The sequence below is a fragment of the Elephas maximus genome, chromosome 2 (assembly GCF_024166365.1).
Source record: "Elephas maximus indicus isolate mEleMax1 chromosome 2, mEleMax1 primary haplotype, whole genome shotgun sequence".
In the NCBI taxonomy this organism is placed as follows: domain Eukaryota; kingdom Metazoa; phylum Chordata; class Mammalia; order Proboscidea; family Elephantidae; genus Elephas; species Elephas maximus.
In genome coordinates this window covers 124639270-124659148 of record NC_064820.1, presented here as the reverse complement: position 1 = coordinate 124659148, position 19879 = coordinate 124639270, and the positions used below count along the sequence as shown (strand labels likewise).

Sequence of the window (19879 nt, the reverse complement as noted above, 5' to 3'; positions counted from 1 at the left end):
AGGCCTTTCTGCCCGACCCTACTGCCCTCCAGAGTTTAATAGGTTTCCTCTTGCTCTGACTGAATGCTTTGGCTTTTATGAATCCTGTAATGAGAAGGGAAGAAGGCCCTGGAAGAACAACTGCAAAAATGTTCCTGGCAGAGTCCTTAGAAGAAAATAAGGGAGAAAAAAGCAGGTCAAGGTTACTAGAGGTAAGGGTGGTCCAAAGCCTCACAGACCACCGCACTGCATCTTTTTCTCTCCCTTGGGCCTTAGGAGAGTAAGTGCTCATACTGCAGCTTGTTTTTCCTTCCTGCTCCAGCAAGGCTTGGTGTTGGCTGCTAAGAGCCAGAATACGAGGACAGGAGAAGGTGGGCCTTACTTAGGGCTGAACAGTCAGGGCTGGTTCTGACTGACCTGTCCTTGCTGCTCTGGCCTCCAGAAGTGGCCAGGCCTTTCCAGCTTCCCAGGCTTATACCAAACATATATGCAGTTCCTCAAGCCCCAACTACCCCGCCTGCCACTCTGAAAATGGGACCTCTCCAGATCCTCTTACTCTGATTTGGCCATAACATATCCCCTCTTCACAAAAACTAGATTATACAGTACTTTGCTTAATGTACAGTGACTTGAGCAAGCTTTAAGCATATTTTTCCTTGTTACGCTTATTCATTAAAAAAATGGGTATTACAGGGTTAACACCTGTTGGGGGCACCGCTTTGAAAGCTTTTTGTTGGGACGAGCAGGTTCTGAGATGCAGCCTGCTCCAACCACTGTACTGCAGTAGGAGGAGGTGACCAGCATGACTGTAGGGGCCGGGCTGGGGGGTGGGGGTGGGGGGAGGCCAGCTGCCCCTCTGAAGCTGTGATACTATAGAGCCATTCTCTAAGCAGTGGTACCCAGCTGGCGTCTTTGCCAGCTGGGGCTGTATAAGCAGTGCTGGGGATGTGAATGACTGAGCCACGCGTTCACAGGTGGTTTGTGAAGTCTTTGCGCTGTAAACATTTTCTGTGAATGTGCCAAGCCATGAGGAAGTATGAGCTGCCATTTGGTGCAGAGTGGTCCAGGACCAGATAGATACACTGTAATAACGTCTGTACTGTAGAGTCAGCACACATCTCTGCCTCTTCTTGACACAAATTTGCATGTTGCAGCTTTTTAAAAAAATAAACATTGTTTTCAGCCCTGTCTGAGTCTTATTTTACACTTATGGCATAAAATGCATTTAGACTTGCTAGAGCCAGATGTACTTGAAGATCACCTCCTGGGTTACACTAATCACAGTCCTCTTGTTCAGCACTCATTTTACAGATGGAGATGCTGCGGGGGCAGCATCCTGTTGGTGCTGTAGTTCCATGGAGGCCGTAACTGTCCTCTGTCTCATCCCTTCCACTGTGTATGGGCAGTGAGCTAACCGTCCAGGGACTTATCCTGAGGGCCCACACCAGTTCAGGCTGTCTCGGACTTTGGGGAGCTGCTGGCAGGCATCTGGACCTCTTAACCAGGTAACTCTAGGTATAAGCACAGCCTGTTCCCAAAGCTGATCCAACTCTCACTCTCTTGGAGAAAGGAGAAAGTAGACCTGTGAGGCCCCACTCCTGGAGTAAAGGACAGCCTGAGGTTGCTCCACCTACCTGTGAACAATGTAACTCTTCTCTTGGGAAGCTAACTTCTCTAAATGCCAAAGCACCAGTAGAGTTAAAAATGAAAAAATCCTGTGCACTGTTGAAGTTTGCCTCGCAGCCCCAGGTCCCATCCTACCCCCTCTAACTGCACTTTCACCACTGGTCCTCTCCTTTCTTGGCAGTTCTGGCATATTTTTATGAGATTAGAAAGTCAAAAGCCACCTCAGCTCAGAGATTGGGGGTCATTGTTGGGGGGTAAATATATGGACACAATCCATCTTCCTTTTGTTTCCCCCTACAGAAGGGCAGGGGTTGGTGAAGTACTGTGGCTGCAAGACATGGAGGTAGGAGAATGCTCAGAGGCAGATGCTACTGCAGCAGGAAAGGCAGACGGGCTGTGAAGGGAGGTACGGGGTAGGTGAGTAACTTGCCCAAACAGCACTTCCCCCAAAATGGGTGAGCAGAGTCGAGTACTGTTCCTTCCACCAAGGAGGCCCTTCTCCTTTTGGATTCTTGGAGTCCCTGTCCTCAGGGCTTGGTGAAGACTTTGCTTCTCTGCTGTCTGCCTTCCCATACGCAGAGCTGAGCTACACCTTCATTAGGGACGTCAGCACTCCGACCTCAGAACCTGTGTTCTCGTTTTTGCCTTCCCAGAGTCTAGACTAGTGCCCAAAAGAGAAAGGTCCTCAACAAATGAATCCCTGAGCTTGTTGTCACTTCCTTCGACCACCAGTCTGCCCTTCCTCAATCTGCCTGCCCACCAAGACATCCTACCTCTTTAACACCATCTTCAGTCCACCAGCCCATACTGTCAGACTGCACACTTTAACACTGACCACATTGTCTCTGTTCTTTCATCATGCCATTGGGGTGCCAAGGAGCAGCTGAGCTCAGGAATTATAGGTACAGGCTTCCTAGGTTCAAATCTCAACCCCTCCAGTTAGTAGCCGTGTAACCTTAGGTAATTATTTAACCTCTCTGTGCCTCACCTATAAAATGCGGAGGATAATGGCACCTAATCACAAGATTATTATGAGCATTAGAGGAGTGGGTGTATGTAATGCACTTTAGAGCAATGCCAGGCACATGATAAGCATTCTAATATTAGCTGTTCTATGCCAAGCCTCTGAGACAAGGATGGAAAGTCCTCAAGGGCAGGGTGCGCCTTCTGTCATGTACTGCACAGCACTCAGTCACCCAATAAAGATGCAGGAACCAGAAGCGGCATTTTCTTTTTCCTGTGACTCTTTTTCCATCCCACACCTACCCAAGAGCCCCTCATAGATGCCCATAGCAGAATTCATTATTAAAACAATTCCTGTAGAAGTTGATTTGATTAGCCCCCACAAAGTTCACAGGAAAGACAAGTTGTATTTTACCAGTTATAGCAGATTAATAGGCACAGGGACCTTGTTAAATCAGAAAAGCCCAAAAAAGACACCACGAAAACTCAAAATAAATGCAAAATTTAATGAAAAAAAAAAATGAGTACAAAGTGAATGGAAAGGAACAAAAACAATGAATGAAGGAGTAAATGAATTAACGAATGAAGCAGTTTTAGAAAAGCAAGTTAATGTAACAGACTAGCGAGCCACGCTTTCCTCGGACCTCTTATCCAGTAATATGAACCCCAATTAACAGGAAACCCACGTGTTTACACACACAAACATATGTGATCAGTGTGCACAATTACAAACCACCTAGACTCAGGCCACTCGTAACTAGGATGGCCATACATCCTAGTGTGCCTGGGAGGGTTCCAGGTTATACCTGTTGACCTGACATAATTACTAATAGTCACTCTGAAAAATGCTCCAGTTTGGACAATAAGTTACATGGTGATTCTACCCAAAACCAACACGGTTAATGAAAGACATGACAGTAAATGTCAACATGATCCCACATGACAGTCCTAATAATGCCAATAGATGTTAATGAGAAAGAGACCCACCAAACCCAGTGCCGTTGATTCCGACTCATAGCGAACCTACAGGACAGAGTAGAACTGCCCCATAGAGTTTCCAAGGAGCACCTGGTGGATTCGAACTGCTGACCTTTTGGTTAGCAGCCCTAGCACTTAATCACTACTCCACCAGGGTTTCCAATGAGAAAGAGAAGTGGGGGGCTAAATCAGACCCTGCAGCCAGGGGTCACATTCCATGAGGTGTAGCTTTTTAAATAATAGCAAGCCTTAAGCTCACCTTAGGCGGCACCAAGGATTAATTTGGTCTCAGCTAAAGATGATAAAATTCCAAACATACACAGCAGGGGGAGAGAAGCGCGGTGAGGCTCGCAGAAGCTGATGGGCCCATGGAGGGCAGCTCAGTTCTCACAAAATGCTAGCCTGACAGGTCTCCCCAGAGATGCTGAGAAGCCTTGGGCCCAAAGGCAGGCAACCAGGCACAATTACAGCCTTCCAGTATGCCTGGGTGCAGCCTGCAGGTGGTGATGGGCAGGCAGCAGAACCTGCCACCCCAGAGCCAGCCCTCTGGTTGGCCCTCTTATATGACCAGTGGACCTGCTGATCATTGAGCCTCATCTGCATAAATACATTAGCTGAGAGAGGCTATCTTAAAAGTCACATTTTGACCCAAGTGAATACACTTAAAGACATAATTACCCTGAAGGCAAGCCACTCTCAGTCAGTATCTGCCTTGTTGTGTGCTGTCAAATCAATTCCAACTCATAGTGACCCTACAGGACAGAGTAGAACTGCCCCATAGGGTTTCCTAGGCCGTAATCTTTACAGAAGCAGATTGCCACATCTTTCTCATGCAGGGCAGCTAGTCGGTTAGCAGCCAAGTGCTTATTTAACCGTTGCACTGCAGGGCTCTTTATACCTGCCTTAAATACGCTGATTTACATTTTTAGATGGTGACACTAAAACATCAGTTTTCAGTCATGACTGTGAAGCAAATGAGGCTTAATCCTCAGGGCCCCTTCCAAGGCCTTGTACCTAATTTTATATTTATATTCCTTTTCTTAAAGAACGCTTCCCAAATTGTACAAGCTTCTAGCCCCACGAAACCTGGATCCGTCCCTGGTCATGGCATAACACTTGGAGAATTTTCACTTTCTGCATTAACAGGACCTGCTCTAGCCTGGCACGCAGAGCCACTCCTCTGGCAGCAGCTCAGTGGGCACGCACAGCTCACCACTCGGCCCCACTCTGAGTGGAACACCATCTCAGAAGGGCAGGAGGAAGCCAGTACTTGGTCGTGGAAATCAATAAAGCAGGCCAAGGCAGCAAGGGGAAGACGGTCGTGGAGAGAAGACAGAGGGCATGAGAAAACGAGCTACCTGCCCCAAAAATAAATCAGCACAGCTTCCTAAGGCTTCCCGCGAGGAAGTGCACTAGACTCTGCACTCCCCAAGGGTAGGGGCAGTGCCTGACTCCGAGTAGCCCCCAGTGCTTCATCAACATTAAACGAATGCCTTCCTTCTATTCGTTTTCCTCTCCCATTTTACCAGGCCATATTTTCAGCCCTCATATTCCCAATGGCTGGCAAACCAACAGGAACAAAAACAAATCAATGCTGCTAGTACTTTCTTAAAATGTTCCCTTTTAGAGGGCAGCGGAAGGGGGAAAGCACTTTTGCTGCTGTTTTTTTTCTTCAGCTGTCCACATACACCAGACACTTTCAGATCTTTGCCCTGTGACTCAGCCAGGAAAAAGGAAACGATGACCTTGGAATAAAAACCTTCTGAGTGTTCTCTGCACGTGAAATATGCAGGGTTGGTTTGGGGTCTTAATTGGAGTCAAACACATAACACACAGACATGGCGTTGGTCCGTGTTTACAGGTAGCACCTCTGGGCCACACAGACAGCGGCTTTGGGCTGCTGTTCCATTTACATTCACAGTAAGAACACTGGACATAGTCTTGTTCATGGTCCACTTTCATCGGTAAAGAAATTCCAAACACTGTCATTACAGGAAGTTTATTGCCCACCTCTCCCTATATGTACGGGTACTTCATACATAAGAAAGGTTTAGAGAAATTTTTAGTTTTTAAAAATCAGGGAATCTGTGTTACTTATGAAAATAATGGGAGAGGGTATTATTTTTCTTTATGCTCATGCCAAAATAAAAATTTGGGAGTGTTTTAAAAGTTATTATTGAAATTAAGCTCTAGGTTAGAAAAATTAAAACAAAGGGAAGTTGGGTGAATTTTGCAGCATGTATACCAGAACATGTGGCCGCACCTAAGGCACCCCACGAGCTGCCATCTCGACGCAGAACAATTAGGCCTGGCATCGCAGGCTGGGGCCTTCGCTAGAGTGGCACATGACTGCTCCGTCAAGGGATAGTGACACTGTAAATGGAAGACCAGCCACTGGCTCTGAAAAAAATAAACCTCGTCAGTTTTGGATTCCATCATTCATGGCTTTTACATGTTTGCATAGAGAGGGGTGGCCCACCAGGCCCAGGGGCAGCCTGGGGCTGGGGGTCGGGTGGGGTAAAGCAAGGCTGTAAACACTGGAGTCTGTACCGGCTCCCAGTCCGTCCTCACACCATGTTATGGGTGAAGGGTCACAAGGTGTAACTCAAGCAACTTAACACATGAAAGTCTAAAGTCCACTCTTGACCTGTAAGTCTGTGCGTGCGTTAACTGAAAAATAAAAATAAAACAAACAAACAAAAACAGGCACATTAAAAGATACGCAGACCAAATCAAACAGAAGCAAAAGACAGCAAGGTGGACACTGGGAAAGGGCAGTCAGTTTGGCATTTGTGACGGGCAAACCAGAGACCTCGCTTCAGTTTGTGGCGTCCCAGGCTGAGGGTCAAGATCTGGTTGGGAAGTAATTTTGCAAAAACAGATTAAAATTTGAAGAACAAGTATAACCTATCAAAGCCATTCAACTCAATGGTCATGAAATGCACTCCCCATTCCCCTGACCAGGACAGGAGAAATGGGTGCTCCCTGCCACCCCACCTTCCCCACTCCTGGCCTCTGCAAAGGCAGCATGGATAACAGACCTCTCTCTCAGAGGCCAAACTGACTGAAGCTTTCTACCATGTCCAGCAAACAGAAAAGACCTGTTTTCTAGGCCCAGGCCTGGAAAACATACCAAGGAGCCCCGGCCACATGGGAAAAGCAGGGAGACCAGATACCAGTGACCAGCCCTGCAACCCTGAGAGGCATGCCAGTGTGGTCCAGCAGGGCCAGTATGGGGCCTCCAGGTACTTGTGCCAGCTTACACCCAACCCTCACTGGCTCTCAGACACTGACCTCACCCTAGGTCCCTGTCTTTGGTTTCTGAGTGGTTTCTCCACAGTTTATTTCCTAGGGAACCTACTTGTCTTTCCTTTAACAAGGGGACCTGAGCCAAGCTGGCAGGGAATAGGGCAAGGTTGTTTTGAATCACAGATCCCCAGGACCTCCCAGGAGAAGCAGGATTTCTGAGCCGCCAGCTTGAAACCCACACAGGTCCCAACTCAACAGAGCTCCCACACTCACCAAGCCAAGAGCTGGACGTGTGAGCAGGGATGAAAGTAAATGCAAAGCATAGGGGAAATCTGTATGGCTGAGAGGAATGTGGGGCTGGGGTTCTCCCTGGGGACAGGCAAGGGCACATCTGTCTCAGCTGTGCCAGTGGGGGGATGGAGTCGTGGGGCAGCAAAAAAAAACCCAACTCGTTGGCCGTCGAATTGACTCTGACTCATAGTGACCCCATAGGACAGAACAGAACTGCCCCATAGGGTTTCCAAGGAGCACCTGGTGGGTTTGAACTGCTAACCTTTTGGTTAGCAGCCATAGCTCTTAACCACTATGCCACCAGGGTTTCCAGTAGGAGTGGGGAAACTATAGAAAGAAGCAGCAGAGGATAGGCCTTAGGAATGAGAATTTGCACACAAATCCTAAACGCCTGGTTCTGTGCCCCTAACCTCCCCCAGTGAGGAGCCCTTTAAGTTTCTTCCCCTTCGTATGTATCTGTGCCTCTATGTATGTGCGTACGGAGGATTAAGTGTGTGCCTGGGTCTGTGTATGTGATGAACTGTTGTTGTTGTGTGCTGTCGAGTCAATTCCAGCTCACAGCAACCCTACAGGACAGAGTAGAACTGCCCCATAGCATCTCCAAGGAGCGGCTGGTGGATTCAAACTGCAGCCTGAGCTCTTAACCATTCTGCCATTACAGAGAAAGAATAAATAAGACTGTGTGTATGCATGTGTGTGTATGTTCACATGCACAATGTTAGAGAATGTATATATGGAGAGCAGGGAGGCAGATGCCAGAGGCAGCAGCCTAGGGCCACAACTAGCTCTGTATTTCATGGCCCTAACCACTAGGTTCCACTGCCACCAAGGAAGGAAGGGCCTGGATATACACATTCCCAAACATTCCAAGAGGAAACCGGATTCCATGGAGGCCAAGAGTGAGGCCAGGATGGGTACACCACTTAGTTCCTGGGTTGGCATGAGAAGGAAGGTACCTGGTACAGGCCAGGGACAGGGAGAAGTAGGGGTGGAGGAGATCCCCACAGTGTGGTGTGGTTTAGGACACCAAAGAAAGCAGGGTGGGAGGGGAAGATCCCTGGGAGCTGGGGCATCTGGACTCCAGCTAAGCATGTGAAAACATGCTTTTGGCGATTAAAAACGCCAAGGAGAAGTGACTCAGGGTTGCCTCCACCTGATCAACAAGTTGACTATACTCCTTGAGGTCAGGAATAGCCTCCTTGCCATTCCCCAGAGTCCACTCTCCAGAGAAATAACTCCAACTTTTACTTTAGGGGCAGCCCTCTTCTCTAGTAGGACCCACAGAGCCCCTACTGAGAGCTTGTCTTTCCTTCAGCAACAGGTGCCCTTCAGAACAGCTGGGTGGTGATCATGTGTCCAGGAGGTCAGCACTGGCTGGGCTCAAGTCTCTGCTGTCCTCAGTCACCACATGGTAGCCAATCCGTGCCAGCCCACACCCACGGCCTCAGAGACCACATGGGGGATACCTGCAGCTGTCCAAGCGGAAACCACAGAAGCATTTGGAATCCCGCTGGAAAGGCTGACGTTCCCAGGCCCTGTCCCTCTCGTGGCCTGAAAGGCCTTCCCCTAGCTCCCTACAGCCACAGCCTCTCCCTCCTTGTGAGAGCCGGCCTTCACTACGCTGCAGTGTACAGTCCCCAGCAGCTGAGGGGGCTACAGGAAAACAAATGAGTGAGAGAGAGAGCAAGGGGAAGAGAGAGAGCAAGGCCACAAGTGCAAGAGAGAATGTGAACATAAAGACGGAGGGGTCCAGGTCCTGAGATACCGAGGTCACCAGTGAAAGAAAGAAAAAGGTGAGCAAGAAAGAGGTGGAAGGGCACGTGAAAATGAGAGCGAGCTCGATGGTAAACAAGCAACAGAGTGGGGGAGAGTAAGAGCAAAAGAGCAGGAGAAAGGAGGAGGCGCAGGGGAGGGAGCCCAGCACCTACTTCTTCTTGTCTTTGTCCTTCCTCAGAGGCTGCTGTGAGGTGGCATGAAAGGCCTGCGACTGCAGAGCCTCCACAGCTGCCTTTCTGCGATTGAACGCATTGGTCTCCTCCTCCAGCTCCCGCCGCTTCTCCTCCACCTTGCGCTTCTCCTCCTGGTGGACCCGCTTCAGGTGCTCAAACTTCTCATGAAGCTGGGAGTCAAAGGTTGGGGAGCCAAGACTTCAGCGTGGGCAGGGATGGCACCCCGCCGTCCCCCACCTCCCAGCTAGGCCCTGCCCTCCCTCACCTGACCCATCGTTTGTCTCTTCACCACCACCCCAGGCCCTGCACACACCTCCCTTTCCTTCTCCTTCAACTCCAGCTCCGTCTCCTTCACTTTGTTGACGAACATCTGCCTCATCTCTTCCTCCTTCCTCTGCAGCTCACTCAGGAACTCCTTCCTCTTGGCCTCATATGTCTCCTGTAGGCTGTGGGGACCCAGGGAGGAGAGGCCAGGGTCGGGTTATGGAGGGAAGGGGCAGGGGCAGAGCCAGGGAAGCAGAAGCATGAGGGCCCTGGGGGTGGGAGGATGCTGGGGTATCGGCAGCCTCCTGCTCATCAGGCCCCGGAAGACAGATGCCAGAATGGCAAGCCTGGCTGTGGCCTTGGAGGTGGGCTCACTCCTTGCACAGGTGGTCACCTGAAGGGCTGGCTGTCACCATCGCTGTCTTGGAAGCCCATCTCTTCCAATTTGCAGCGTCGGTAGAGCTCGTAGTGCCGACTGTGGGTCTGCTCACGGAGGTCTTCCATGTTCACCCGAATCAGCATCTCCCGAAGCTTCACAAAGTCACAGTGATTCTCGTTCTCCACTGAGAGCACAGGGTACATGGGGCGTCAGGCTGGCACACAGATGGGCATGGGGAGGGCAGGACCCAAGGTACTACAGGCAGACTCCACAGAGTCAGGGCAGGCACATGGGGAGGGCGGGGCCCAGGACAGGGTGCTAGAGGCAGGCTTGCAGAGGAGGGGTGCAAGGCAGGACAGAGGACTAAGCTCAGGGCCCCCAGCTGGGGACGCACTGGCCCTACCACACTCACCCTGGACTACTCCCCAAGGGTACTGCCGTGCTCGGACCAGCTTGTTCCCCACCTTCACCTCCTCGGTGCTGCCCACTACAGCAAAGGGCAGGTGTGCCTGGAAAAGCGCCCAAGAATTTGTGATCGCTAAGCTGACACACAGGCTAATGGATAGACTCTCTTCACTGCCCCTGGGCCTGGGGAGGGGCTGACCTGGGGCTGCCCAAACCTGAGCCAAGGTTCCAAAGCCAGGTGCTCATTTCCTGGCTCTCTTTTGGAGAAGTGTCCTGGAAACTCCAAATAGGGGAGTGGGCTGAACCCTCAGCCTCCCTTCCTGGTGTTCCCCACACTCTGGGCATTCTTTCAGCCCTTGAGCTCCCCAGGGGCCATCAAAAGTTCCTTGAAGGACCTGTGGGCCTACCTCCCATCCCAGTTCCCAAACCCTAGCAGCATGCCTGCTCACTCCTGTAGTTCCAGCTCCCCACCTGGGTCCAAATCTTGTGAAACTCAAACCTTGGAAAGCCTCAGTACAGGCCCAATACCCAGTTCCTCCCATCCCTGGCCACAAGATGCAGGACTGGCCAGCTCCCAGATGCCCATTATCTGTCCTGGAGATGCTAAGGCTGGGATCATGGAGAACAAGAGCCTCTTGGGGCTGTGTCTGAGATCTGTGCTGGCCCCCAGTCCTCTGGCTCCAGAGCCCTAAGGCCTTTGCCCAATGCTCACATTCATGACTGCGTTTATCTCTGCAACAGCCTCATCATCAGTGGGAAACTGGTAGATCTGGACCCCATTGCTGACCAGCTCGCCCATGATCTTGATCTTGAACTTGTGGAGCTCACTCTTGGAGATGGTGTCAGCCTTGGCGATGATGGGGATAATGTTCACCTGGGATCAGGGAGAGATGGCAGCCAAGTTAGTTAGCTATTTTGACCAAAGCCTGTGTCCTGACTGTGGACAGCCTTCCCAGGCACATCCCTGGGCAAAAGGGGAGGAAGCCAGAGAGACAGAGCTGCTCCCCGGGGTCACTCCGGCCCTAACCCAGCCACCTGTGGCCATTCTGGTGGGTTGTAACAATCAGCTGCAGTGCTTCCTTACAGCCCCAGATTTCCCCAAACCACTAACCAGTCTCAAAATTAGTCCCCTTGGGCATACCAAGCTTCAACCTAGAGTGCTCTGCAGGTCTCAACTGACTAGGGCTAGGCAGAAGCAGCGGCAGGGGAATTGAACTCCCCACTAAGCAGGTAAGATGAGGCTATCAGCAGTGGCCACAGGAAGACCTCAAAATCTCCTAGGCCAAGATTATTCAATTTTTCACAGCAAAAATTAACTCCTGAGATGGGAAAGGCAGTCACGTGAGAACCGACGGGTGACTGTGGCGTCATGCGCCCGCCAGGACCCCAACCCTTCCTGTTTTCCCCCTGAAGCTGCCCTCTCTTCTCTGCCCTTTCAATACCCAATACCCAATACCCATTTGCATTCCACTTCTGCAATTTACCTAGCCTCTCCCTAGGGAGGAGAGGGGAAGTAAAGGAAGCAAAGGAAATAGGAGGTGAGAGAGAGAAATGAGCAAAGGCTGAAATGGGATGAGGGCACTTTGGGGAGAGGGCCAGGGTGGAGGCGCAGGTGGCTATAGGAAAAGGGAAGGAGGCCTGGAGCCAGCAGGGCAGAGAAGGAAAATCAATTCAGCTGGAAGGAAGGGGCTCAGGGCCAAACCCCAGGGACAGGGCTGTGAAGAAAAGCCCAGAGCAGTGGGGGCCCACTGGAGCAACAGGGGCGGATGCAAGAGAAAACAGAAGGATGACCAAGCCAAGGGGCTGTCTGCAAGCCCCTGACTGAGAGGGCCCCTGAGGACCACAGTGGACAGCCACGCCACTGCATCCCACCCCAGTGGAGGACTCTGAAAGCCCATGAAACAAGTGGGGCATGGGCCCACAGACCTTGCTGTCCAGTTTCTTCATGGTCACCAGGTCCAGGGACTTGAGAGAATGCCCTGTGGGCGTGATGAAGTAGAGGCAAACGTGGATCCTCGTGTCATGATAATCAAAGAGGGAACGGCGGATCTTCAGCTCCTCTTGCAGATAGTTTTCAAACTGTGCGTCGATGTAGTCAACAATGGGCCTGTAACTACAGACAGATCCATTACCTAGGAGGCAGGCAGCTGGGCTGGGCACGTGGGGCTGGGGGCAGGCCATGCTCTGGAGCCAAGCTAGGCTGCCCCCTAGCCTTCAGTCTGGGGATCCCCACCTGGGTACAGGTAACTGACCCCTTCTCCCGATCCCCTCCCCAAAGAATAACCAGTCAGCTAGTCACCAAAGGGCCTCACGTATTCCCTGAGAGACTCCCCTGGCCCCCATGGAGGGTGGTGCTCAGTTATTCATAGGGGGCGGCATGGAATGAGGGGCACTCAGGCAGTTGCAGGGCTACAGCCCACGTGGGTGGGACAGGGATGAGGTTTTTCCGGCCAGAGCCACCCCTCCTGCCTCTTGCCTCTCATCCTTATTGATTTGATCTCCGAAGCCCACAGCGTCCACAATGGTCAGCTTGAGCTGCACGTTGCTCTCCTGGAGGTCATAGGTCTGGGGCCGCAGGCGCACGCACTCCTCATGGTGACTGGCTTCCTCGGTCTCAAAGGTTGTGTTGAAGAGCGTGTTCATCAGCGTGGATTTGCCAATGCCAGTCTCCCCTGGGGAGCAGGAGAAGGGCAGAGCCAGATGTCAGAGGCTAGAGCCTGGGCTATCCCTGGCCAGGGTTCAGGCTCCCTCAGCCCCACTACGAGAGAGGGGCAGACCTCCCACTCTGTCTCGCCCTGTTCCCATCCCCCAGGAGCCATCCCTTCCACAAGTGACCTCAGAAATAGTGTGGGGAAGAAAGAGCCCAAAGGGAACTTGGACACAGACATGGCACATAGGATATGTGAGCTGTTTCCTCAGGGAACAGGAAGAGGCCATGCCCGGCAGCTGTGGAAACGCTACTGGACATTGGTCTCCGCTGGCCTCAATGGTACCCAGCCACCTAACACACAGCCTGTCTGTACACCACTCCTCCTGGGCCCAGGATGGTCATGGGGCCAGCGGGGCCAGAGTTGGAAGTCACAAGTGGCTCAGTCCACCTGCCTTGGATGGCCCCAGCCCCATATAACATTAAAGGGAGGAGGGGTTCAGGATGGGCTGCTCCCTGGGGGGCACCCACAGCCTGGCAGATTGCACCTGCAGAGGTCCTTCTGGGAGCCCCGGAACTGAGGTACATGGAATCTTCCAGAACCTCCATGTTTTGGGCTTCATTTGTTCAGCTGTAAGCTATAGCCCTTACTACCTGATATTGTGATGATCTCTTACCCACTCTTAAAGGGGCAGAGTTTGGCTTACCATGGGGCTCGTGACACATAACTTTTAAAAAAACAAAACAAAAAAACTTTCGCCTAAAGCACAATTAAAAAGTAAAAGAAAAAAAAACTACACAGTAGCTGTCGAGTCAGTTCCCACTCCTGGTGACCCCACGTTGTTTCAGAGCAGAACTGTACTCTATAGGGTGATCTTTTGGAAGCAGATTGCCAGGACTTTCTACCGAGGCACCTCTGGGTGGATTCAAATTGCCAACCTTCTAGTTAGTAGCTCACCACTTAGCCATTTGTGCCACCCAAGGACTCCTAGACACACAGTAAGAATGAGTAAATGTTTTTTAAATGAATGAATGCATAAATTAATCTAAATCTCTCTGATACACACCCATTTTACAAAGTACTGTCACATGTTTAGTCCCGTTTAATCCTCATGATAACTGAGTCAGGCTTTGGCTCCAATTCTGTCCTTGACCATGGCAGAGACACCAGCCAAACCCTCATTCTGACACCCCAAGGTTTCACTCTGCCTGGGAAGTTCCCCCCTTGCAGCTTGACAGGGGGCCAGGGCAGCAGCACCCCCATCACCTGGAAGGTTATCATTGTCCTCTGCCTGAGGCTGCTCCCCAGCCAGGTGTGGACACTCACCCACACAGAGGATGTTGAAGCTGAAGCCCTGAGTGACCGACTTGCTGACCAGCTGGTCGGGAAGGCTGTCGAAGCCCACATGGCCCCCGAGGGAGAGGCTCCGGGACTCCGGCTCTGCATTCTGCCAGGCAAGAGATAGAGGGAGACAGTGAGCCCACTGGGTAACAGGTGCCCGGGTCAGGTGAGGCATAACCCAAGTCAAGAGTTAAACTTGCCTCCCCCTCTTGTCTGAGTTCTGAGCAAATCTCAGGACACACCTGTGAGTGCAGCAGAGCTCCAATTTCAGGCCAAATTTCCACAGAGGGAGGCCAACAGGCCTCAGGACCCTGGAATACCACCTTGGAGATGGGCCGTTTCACCTATGATTCTGCTCCACCTTGGCTGGCAAGGGATGCCGGGGGCTAGGCCCCATCTTTCTCCTGAAACAGGTGGTACCAAGACCTATGGCGGCTTCCCCTGAGGGCTCACCTTTCCCCCTGCTCAGGAGGAGGTCCCCTGCATCTTAAATAAAGACTTTTTAAGCAGCCAGAATTGGAGAGTGAGTATGTGGCTGTGACCAGCTCTGAGGAGAGGCTGCTGCTGTTGCTCCTTCCAGGACTCAAGCAGAGGCGGGTCTGGTGGCCCCCTCACACATCCTCCAGAGGGGCCTCCCCCACCAGGCCAGACTCATGACCCTCTGCGTGTGCCCCTGTTCCTCACGCACCCAGGGGTGGAGTGCACACATGCGACCGCTAAAGGACAGCTCAGCACTGGGTCTCAGGGACTAACTCCAAGGGGATCATGACTGAGGCCTCCTCCCTCTGCCTCAATGGTATTCTCCAGAGACCCCCAGGCTCTAGCTTATGTACCCTCCCACCCCTGCTCTAGTCCTGGCTGTTTAGTCAAAGGGTCCTGATGAGAATGCAGAGGTCTGGCATTAGCAGAGCAGCAGGCATTAGGTCCCAAGTGGGCTGGGGCCACTGGTGCTGGCCCTCAGCACTATAAAAAGAAACCATGAGGCCCTGAAGCAGAGGGTCAAGGCCAGACTCCAGTTTGGGTGGACAGTTTCTCTGGCTTCCCTGGGAATGGGGCGGGCGGGGGGGGGACTGCTGCCCTCCAAGGGTAGGTTCCCAGGCTCAGTCTTTCCTGTTTTAGCCCCTCTAGAGGGCAGGCCCCAGACAGCTTCATTCTGGGCAAAAGCACACCACCTCCATTCCTGGGCCCCTCTTTCCTTACCACCAGCTAGGAAGTGCAAGGAAAGGGCAATGGGTTTGGAGCTTCACCCTGCCATTCTGCCCACAGCTCCAGAAGAAGGAAACAGGTCTAACTAAAGACAGCCCCAGAAGCTACTGCTTAGGACAGTGGTAACCCCTTAGGCAATGGAGCTACAGGCAAAGTGGTCAGAGAGGACTAGGGGCCAGGTAGCAGGGCCCTGTAGTCACCCCACAGGCCCTAGGCTCCTCCCTCCCTGCAGAGGGATCTCCTCAGAACCTAATCTCTCCCTGACCTCACTGTGGCCACAGTCAGTTGTCTCGGCTTAAACCCCTCTGACCGTTCTTTCCTCCCAACCAGAGCTGCCTGGCACTCAAACCCAACCTTCTCTTCTCCACTATTTAAATCCCTGTCCCCACCCCATGCCAGTGCCCCAGGCTCAGTCACTTCTGACTCCCAAGTGTGTGTGTTGGCAGCCCGGACCTCATATGGCCTCTCTGGACAGCTGTACCAGCCCCTCAGACAAGCTGGGGTTACCCCTAAGCCTGTTCTCTCCAGTGACTCTCAGTGGAGCCTTTGTCCTTACAGCTGACCCTGTCTCCCCTCCACCTATTCCCAGGGGTGCTGTCACATCCTCCCCACTCAAACCTAGGTCCCTCTAAGGCTGCAAACATAACTGGACAAAGAGTCCCCAAAGGCAGCTTCCTTTCACTGATGCCCAAGTCAAAAGGAATAAATGGAACATAGATGTGCTGGGTCAGGTCCAAACCCTTAGCGTGGCATTGCAGGTCCTCACAGTCTGGGGGCCCCTGAAAGCTCAGTTCCAGCCCAGCAGGTTCACCCCGGTCCACTTTTCAAACTCAGCCCTTTTCCTGGTCTCTCAAGCTTTGCTTTACTCTGGCACCTGCTCTGACCTGGCCCTCAAGTACTTACATTCCAGTCCCTTCACTTGGCAATGGTCCCATTTCCCTGTACTATTAGTTATCTTCTTTGTATGCATCTTGGTTCTCTAACTATTCTGTAAGCTTTACTGCAGGCTGCGGGGGTGCCAGGTTTTCCATTCTTTCCAGCATTCCATGACTATGCCCACCATACTAGACAACATTACCATTTATACTGAACACCACCTTCATCTGCTACAGCATCAAGACGTGTTGGCCCATCTTTCACAGAGCTTTATTATTTAGTTTCTGTTTACCTGCTTATGGCAGCTTGAGGATCAAATGGAGGACAGAACAGTCAGTCTAGAGCTTTTTTGTTTTCAGGCGAGACTGAAAATCTCCAAAATTTAAGGCGTGGTGTGCTTGCAGAGAAGGGCATGTGTTTATTCATCCTTTTCTTCCAAGGGTGACACAATCAGGATGTAATCCAACATCCTGTAGTCTGCCGCCAAAACCCACCAAGTCAACCGTGTCTGGAAACCACACACGCACACATACACACACACAGAGCAGAGTACTTAGGAGAGAAACAAGCACACACACACACATAGCAGAGTACTTAGGAGAGAAACAAGCACATACACACACAGCAGAGTACTTAGGAGAGAAACAGAAGCCACCCTATTCCTGAGTCTTCCCTACTTTCTTACACTTCCAGGCTCCAGAAGTCAAGAGCGGCACTTGTGGGTCTCAGAGAAGCCCACCTACTCACGCTCAGCAACCCCTGCCTGGCCCTTTACTCACACAGCCTGCACTCTCTGTGGAAGTGTGCGGAGTATGGGGATGTCTCCCTAAGTTGTAACCCAGGCTGCACTGTTATTCCAGGGGCCCCAGGCCTGCAGTGACGACCACGCAGGAGCCTCAGGGGCCAGTGGGAATGCCCGTCCTTGGCACACATACACCCCTGTACGTGCACACGCACACACACATGCACACACACTCTCAGCAGAATGACCACTGGCCTGGATGGAGACAGATCGGACTTCCCCAGTTGCACTAAGGGCTGACTCCTCCGCTAATGCCAAGCTCCCTGATCACACATTTGGCACTAACAACATGTGATCCAAGGTACGCTGCTTTCTCTAGAGCATCCGCCCCAGGCATCTCTGCTAGCCTGAGTGGGGTCACAGCCTAGAAAGGGCCAGCAGCCACAGAAGCATCTCCTGTACTGCTCAGCTACCACTACTTGACTCAGAAATGGACCCTAAGTTTTTCACTGGCTACCAGTCCAGTCCTGCAATTTGGTAAGACCCCCGCTCCAGCTCCAGGGGTGAGTCCTAATAGTCCTGAGCCAATCAGCATGATCGCATGATCCCATGGTTGGTTCAGGTATGGGCAAGTGACCCAGGCTGGGCCTTCTGATCAGCTTGTGACCATCAGCCCAAGGCTGAAGCCCACTCACAGAGGAGCCTGTCCTACCTCTGGGATTTTCTCTTTCCCTCTGGTCATATATTATTACTTAAGTTAGTGAGTGGGTTTCATATTAGTTGCATCTTTACTGTTTCAGTCTCCAAAGTGAAACTCTGGATGCAGTGGATCAGAGAAAGCAAGGAGAGCAAGGAGGTGAGGTGTAGAAGGTACAGCGTCTCTGTACTTGCAACCAAGAGGAAGGAAGGGGTGACAAACGATGATATCAACATCTCACCGAGCATCACCACGTGCCTGAACTAAGCTAAGTGATTCACACTCAGCCTCTCGTTGAGTCCTTTCCTCACCCTATGTGGCAGACACCATATTACCCCCATTTTACAGGTGAGGAAACTGAGGTGTACAGAACCTAGAGAATTCGCCAGGGCAGAGCCAGGATTTGAGAGCAGGACAAGCCCCTGCCCCAAACCACTGCCTCACCTACTCTTAGAAGGCTCCCAACTCATTCATTTAGTCACTCAACACACACTCACTGGATGTCTGCTGTGTGCCAGGCACTGAGATGGCTGCTGAGAATGAAAATATGAAGACACCAGATCCTCACCTCCGGGGCTTGGTTTAATTCAGTTTAAACTCACATGCCCACAGAAGTCAGGCAGGTAATGCAAATGGAGGAAGGGGACCAGGAGAGAAGTAATAACAACCAGCATGTATGGAGTGCTCACTCTGTGCTTCTCTGATCTCATTTAATCTGCCCATCACCCCTATGACATAGGCTGTAATATAATCTCCATTATACAGATGAGACAACTGAGGTACCCAGATATTAAGTAATATGCCCAAGTCCACACCGTCAGGAACGTGAAGCCAGGATCTGAATGGAGACAGCATGACGGCAAAGACCACACTTTTAGCCACATTGCTCTGCTTCCTGCTGGATGAAAGACAGTCACTGACTTGGCCCAGTGTGTGGTCCCCCAGAGAGAGCTGGGGACCGTGGGGAACTGCAGAGCCGGTGGCCACAGTTCCATGACTTTAGTCACCTTTAAGAAAGCCAGCCCAGTGCTACCATATCTCCCAATTTTTACAAGAAAATCCAGAAATCTAGATTTCTATATGAAACCCCTAATTTTAAATTTTTGGCAACCAATACAAATTTAGGATATCACAAGGACCCAACACAACATGTCTGGTGGCTGGACCTGGCCCACTGCTTGACAGTCTGCAACCCTGGGTCTGGTGGGAGAGGAGGGTGAGTGAGCAGGACAATGCACCACTGTTCTCCAGGGCATGGAGACCCACAAAGGACTGGTTGGGTGAGAAGCCTCCAGGCTGGACAACCTAACTCAGACCCTGGTGAGAGGTTTCTGGTCCTTTCCACACCCAGCTCCCTTGGGGAGCCCATTCAGGGGCCTCTCACTGTCCTCAAAGCCTCAGGACAGAGAGCAGGTTGGCAGCTCAGAGCTCTGCACACACACAATGGGAAGCTCCACAGGGCCATTCCCCCCTCTCTAATCACTAACAAGTTTTTGGCTCCTGAGACAGGCCCCAGGCTTCTGTGTCATCATTTCTTTGGCACATCAAAGACAACAGCCAAAATAATAGCTGCTCAGGCGGCTGTACTCCCCCTGGCCTGGCCATCCAGAACAAAGTGGAGAAGGGCATTTTGTTATGCAGCCCAGTGAATAACTAGGGCGCCCTCTTCCTCATCAGGAAATGCTCTGTCTGAGCCTTCTGTAGCAGCCCTAATCGCCGGCCAAAAGGAGCTGCCCCTTTTACCAAGAAGCAAAATGGGATTTATGGAGAAACCCTGTCTCACAGGTTGTTTCCAAACAAAAACAGGCTTTTATCCAGAAGGAATTGGAAATCTGATGGAAGTCTGAACCAACGGAGCCAGGGAGGCTGTGGGTGAATAAAGGCTCCTGAGATCAGCTCTCCTAAACTAGGCTGTTCACTGGGGTGGATGGGAATGAAGGGACTACCCCACCAAAGTATATTTGGCACCCGAATCCTGGACAAAAAGGCACCCCATCACCTTGCCCTAGGACTTCCACAAAGTTCTCTGGTGCCATGGATTTCAGATGCTGCTCTCCACCTGGGCTCCCATGCCCAGCACTGTGCTCTGTGCATCCTTTCAGGCAAGCAGGAAGCCCATTCCCCAGGAGACCTCCAGCACCGGGGGAGGACCTATCAAGTCGCTGAGCAGTGGACCCAGGAGTCACTGCACCACTAGGAGTCTTCTCCACTCATGTTCCTGGCACAAAACCACCCTACCCCTGGCTGCAGCTACTCCAAGCAGCCTGGGCCTTAAATAGCCAGAGT

General features: G+C 51.7%; 1 protein-coding gene across 2 annotated transcripts in view; it reads right to left on the bottom strand.

Annotated features, from left to right (window-relative positions):
- Window positions 1-5529: 5529 nt before the first annotated feature.
- Window positions 5530-19879, bottom strand: part of SEPTIN8 (septin 8) — a 21217-nt gene continuing 6867 nt past the window's right edge. The window contains exons 2-10 of one of the 2 annotated variants that reach the window (XM_049872592.1): window positions 14058-14178; window positions 12560-12755; window positions 12010-12196; window positions 10796-10957; window positions 10091-10187; window positions 9694-9862; window positions 9349-9481; window positions 9015-9205; window positions 5530-6216 (exon numbers count right to left, since the gene is read on the bottom strand). In XM_049872592.1, the coding sequence (XP_049728549.1) occupies window positions 6213-6216; window positions 9015-9205; window positions 9349-9481; window positions 9694-9862; window positions 10091-10187; window positions 10796-10957; window positions 12010-12196; window positions 12560-12755; window positions 14058-14178 (1260 nt within the window). In that variant the 3' untranslated portion in view covers window positions 5530-6212. The other variant, XM_049872584.1, reaches the window with a different exon arrangement.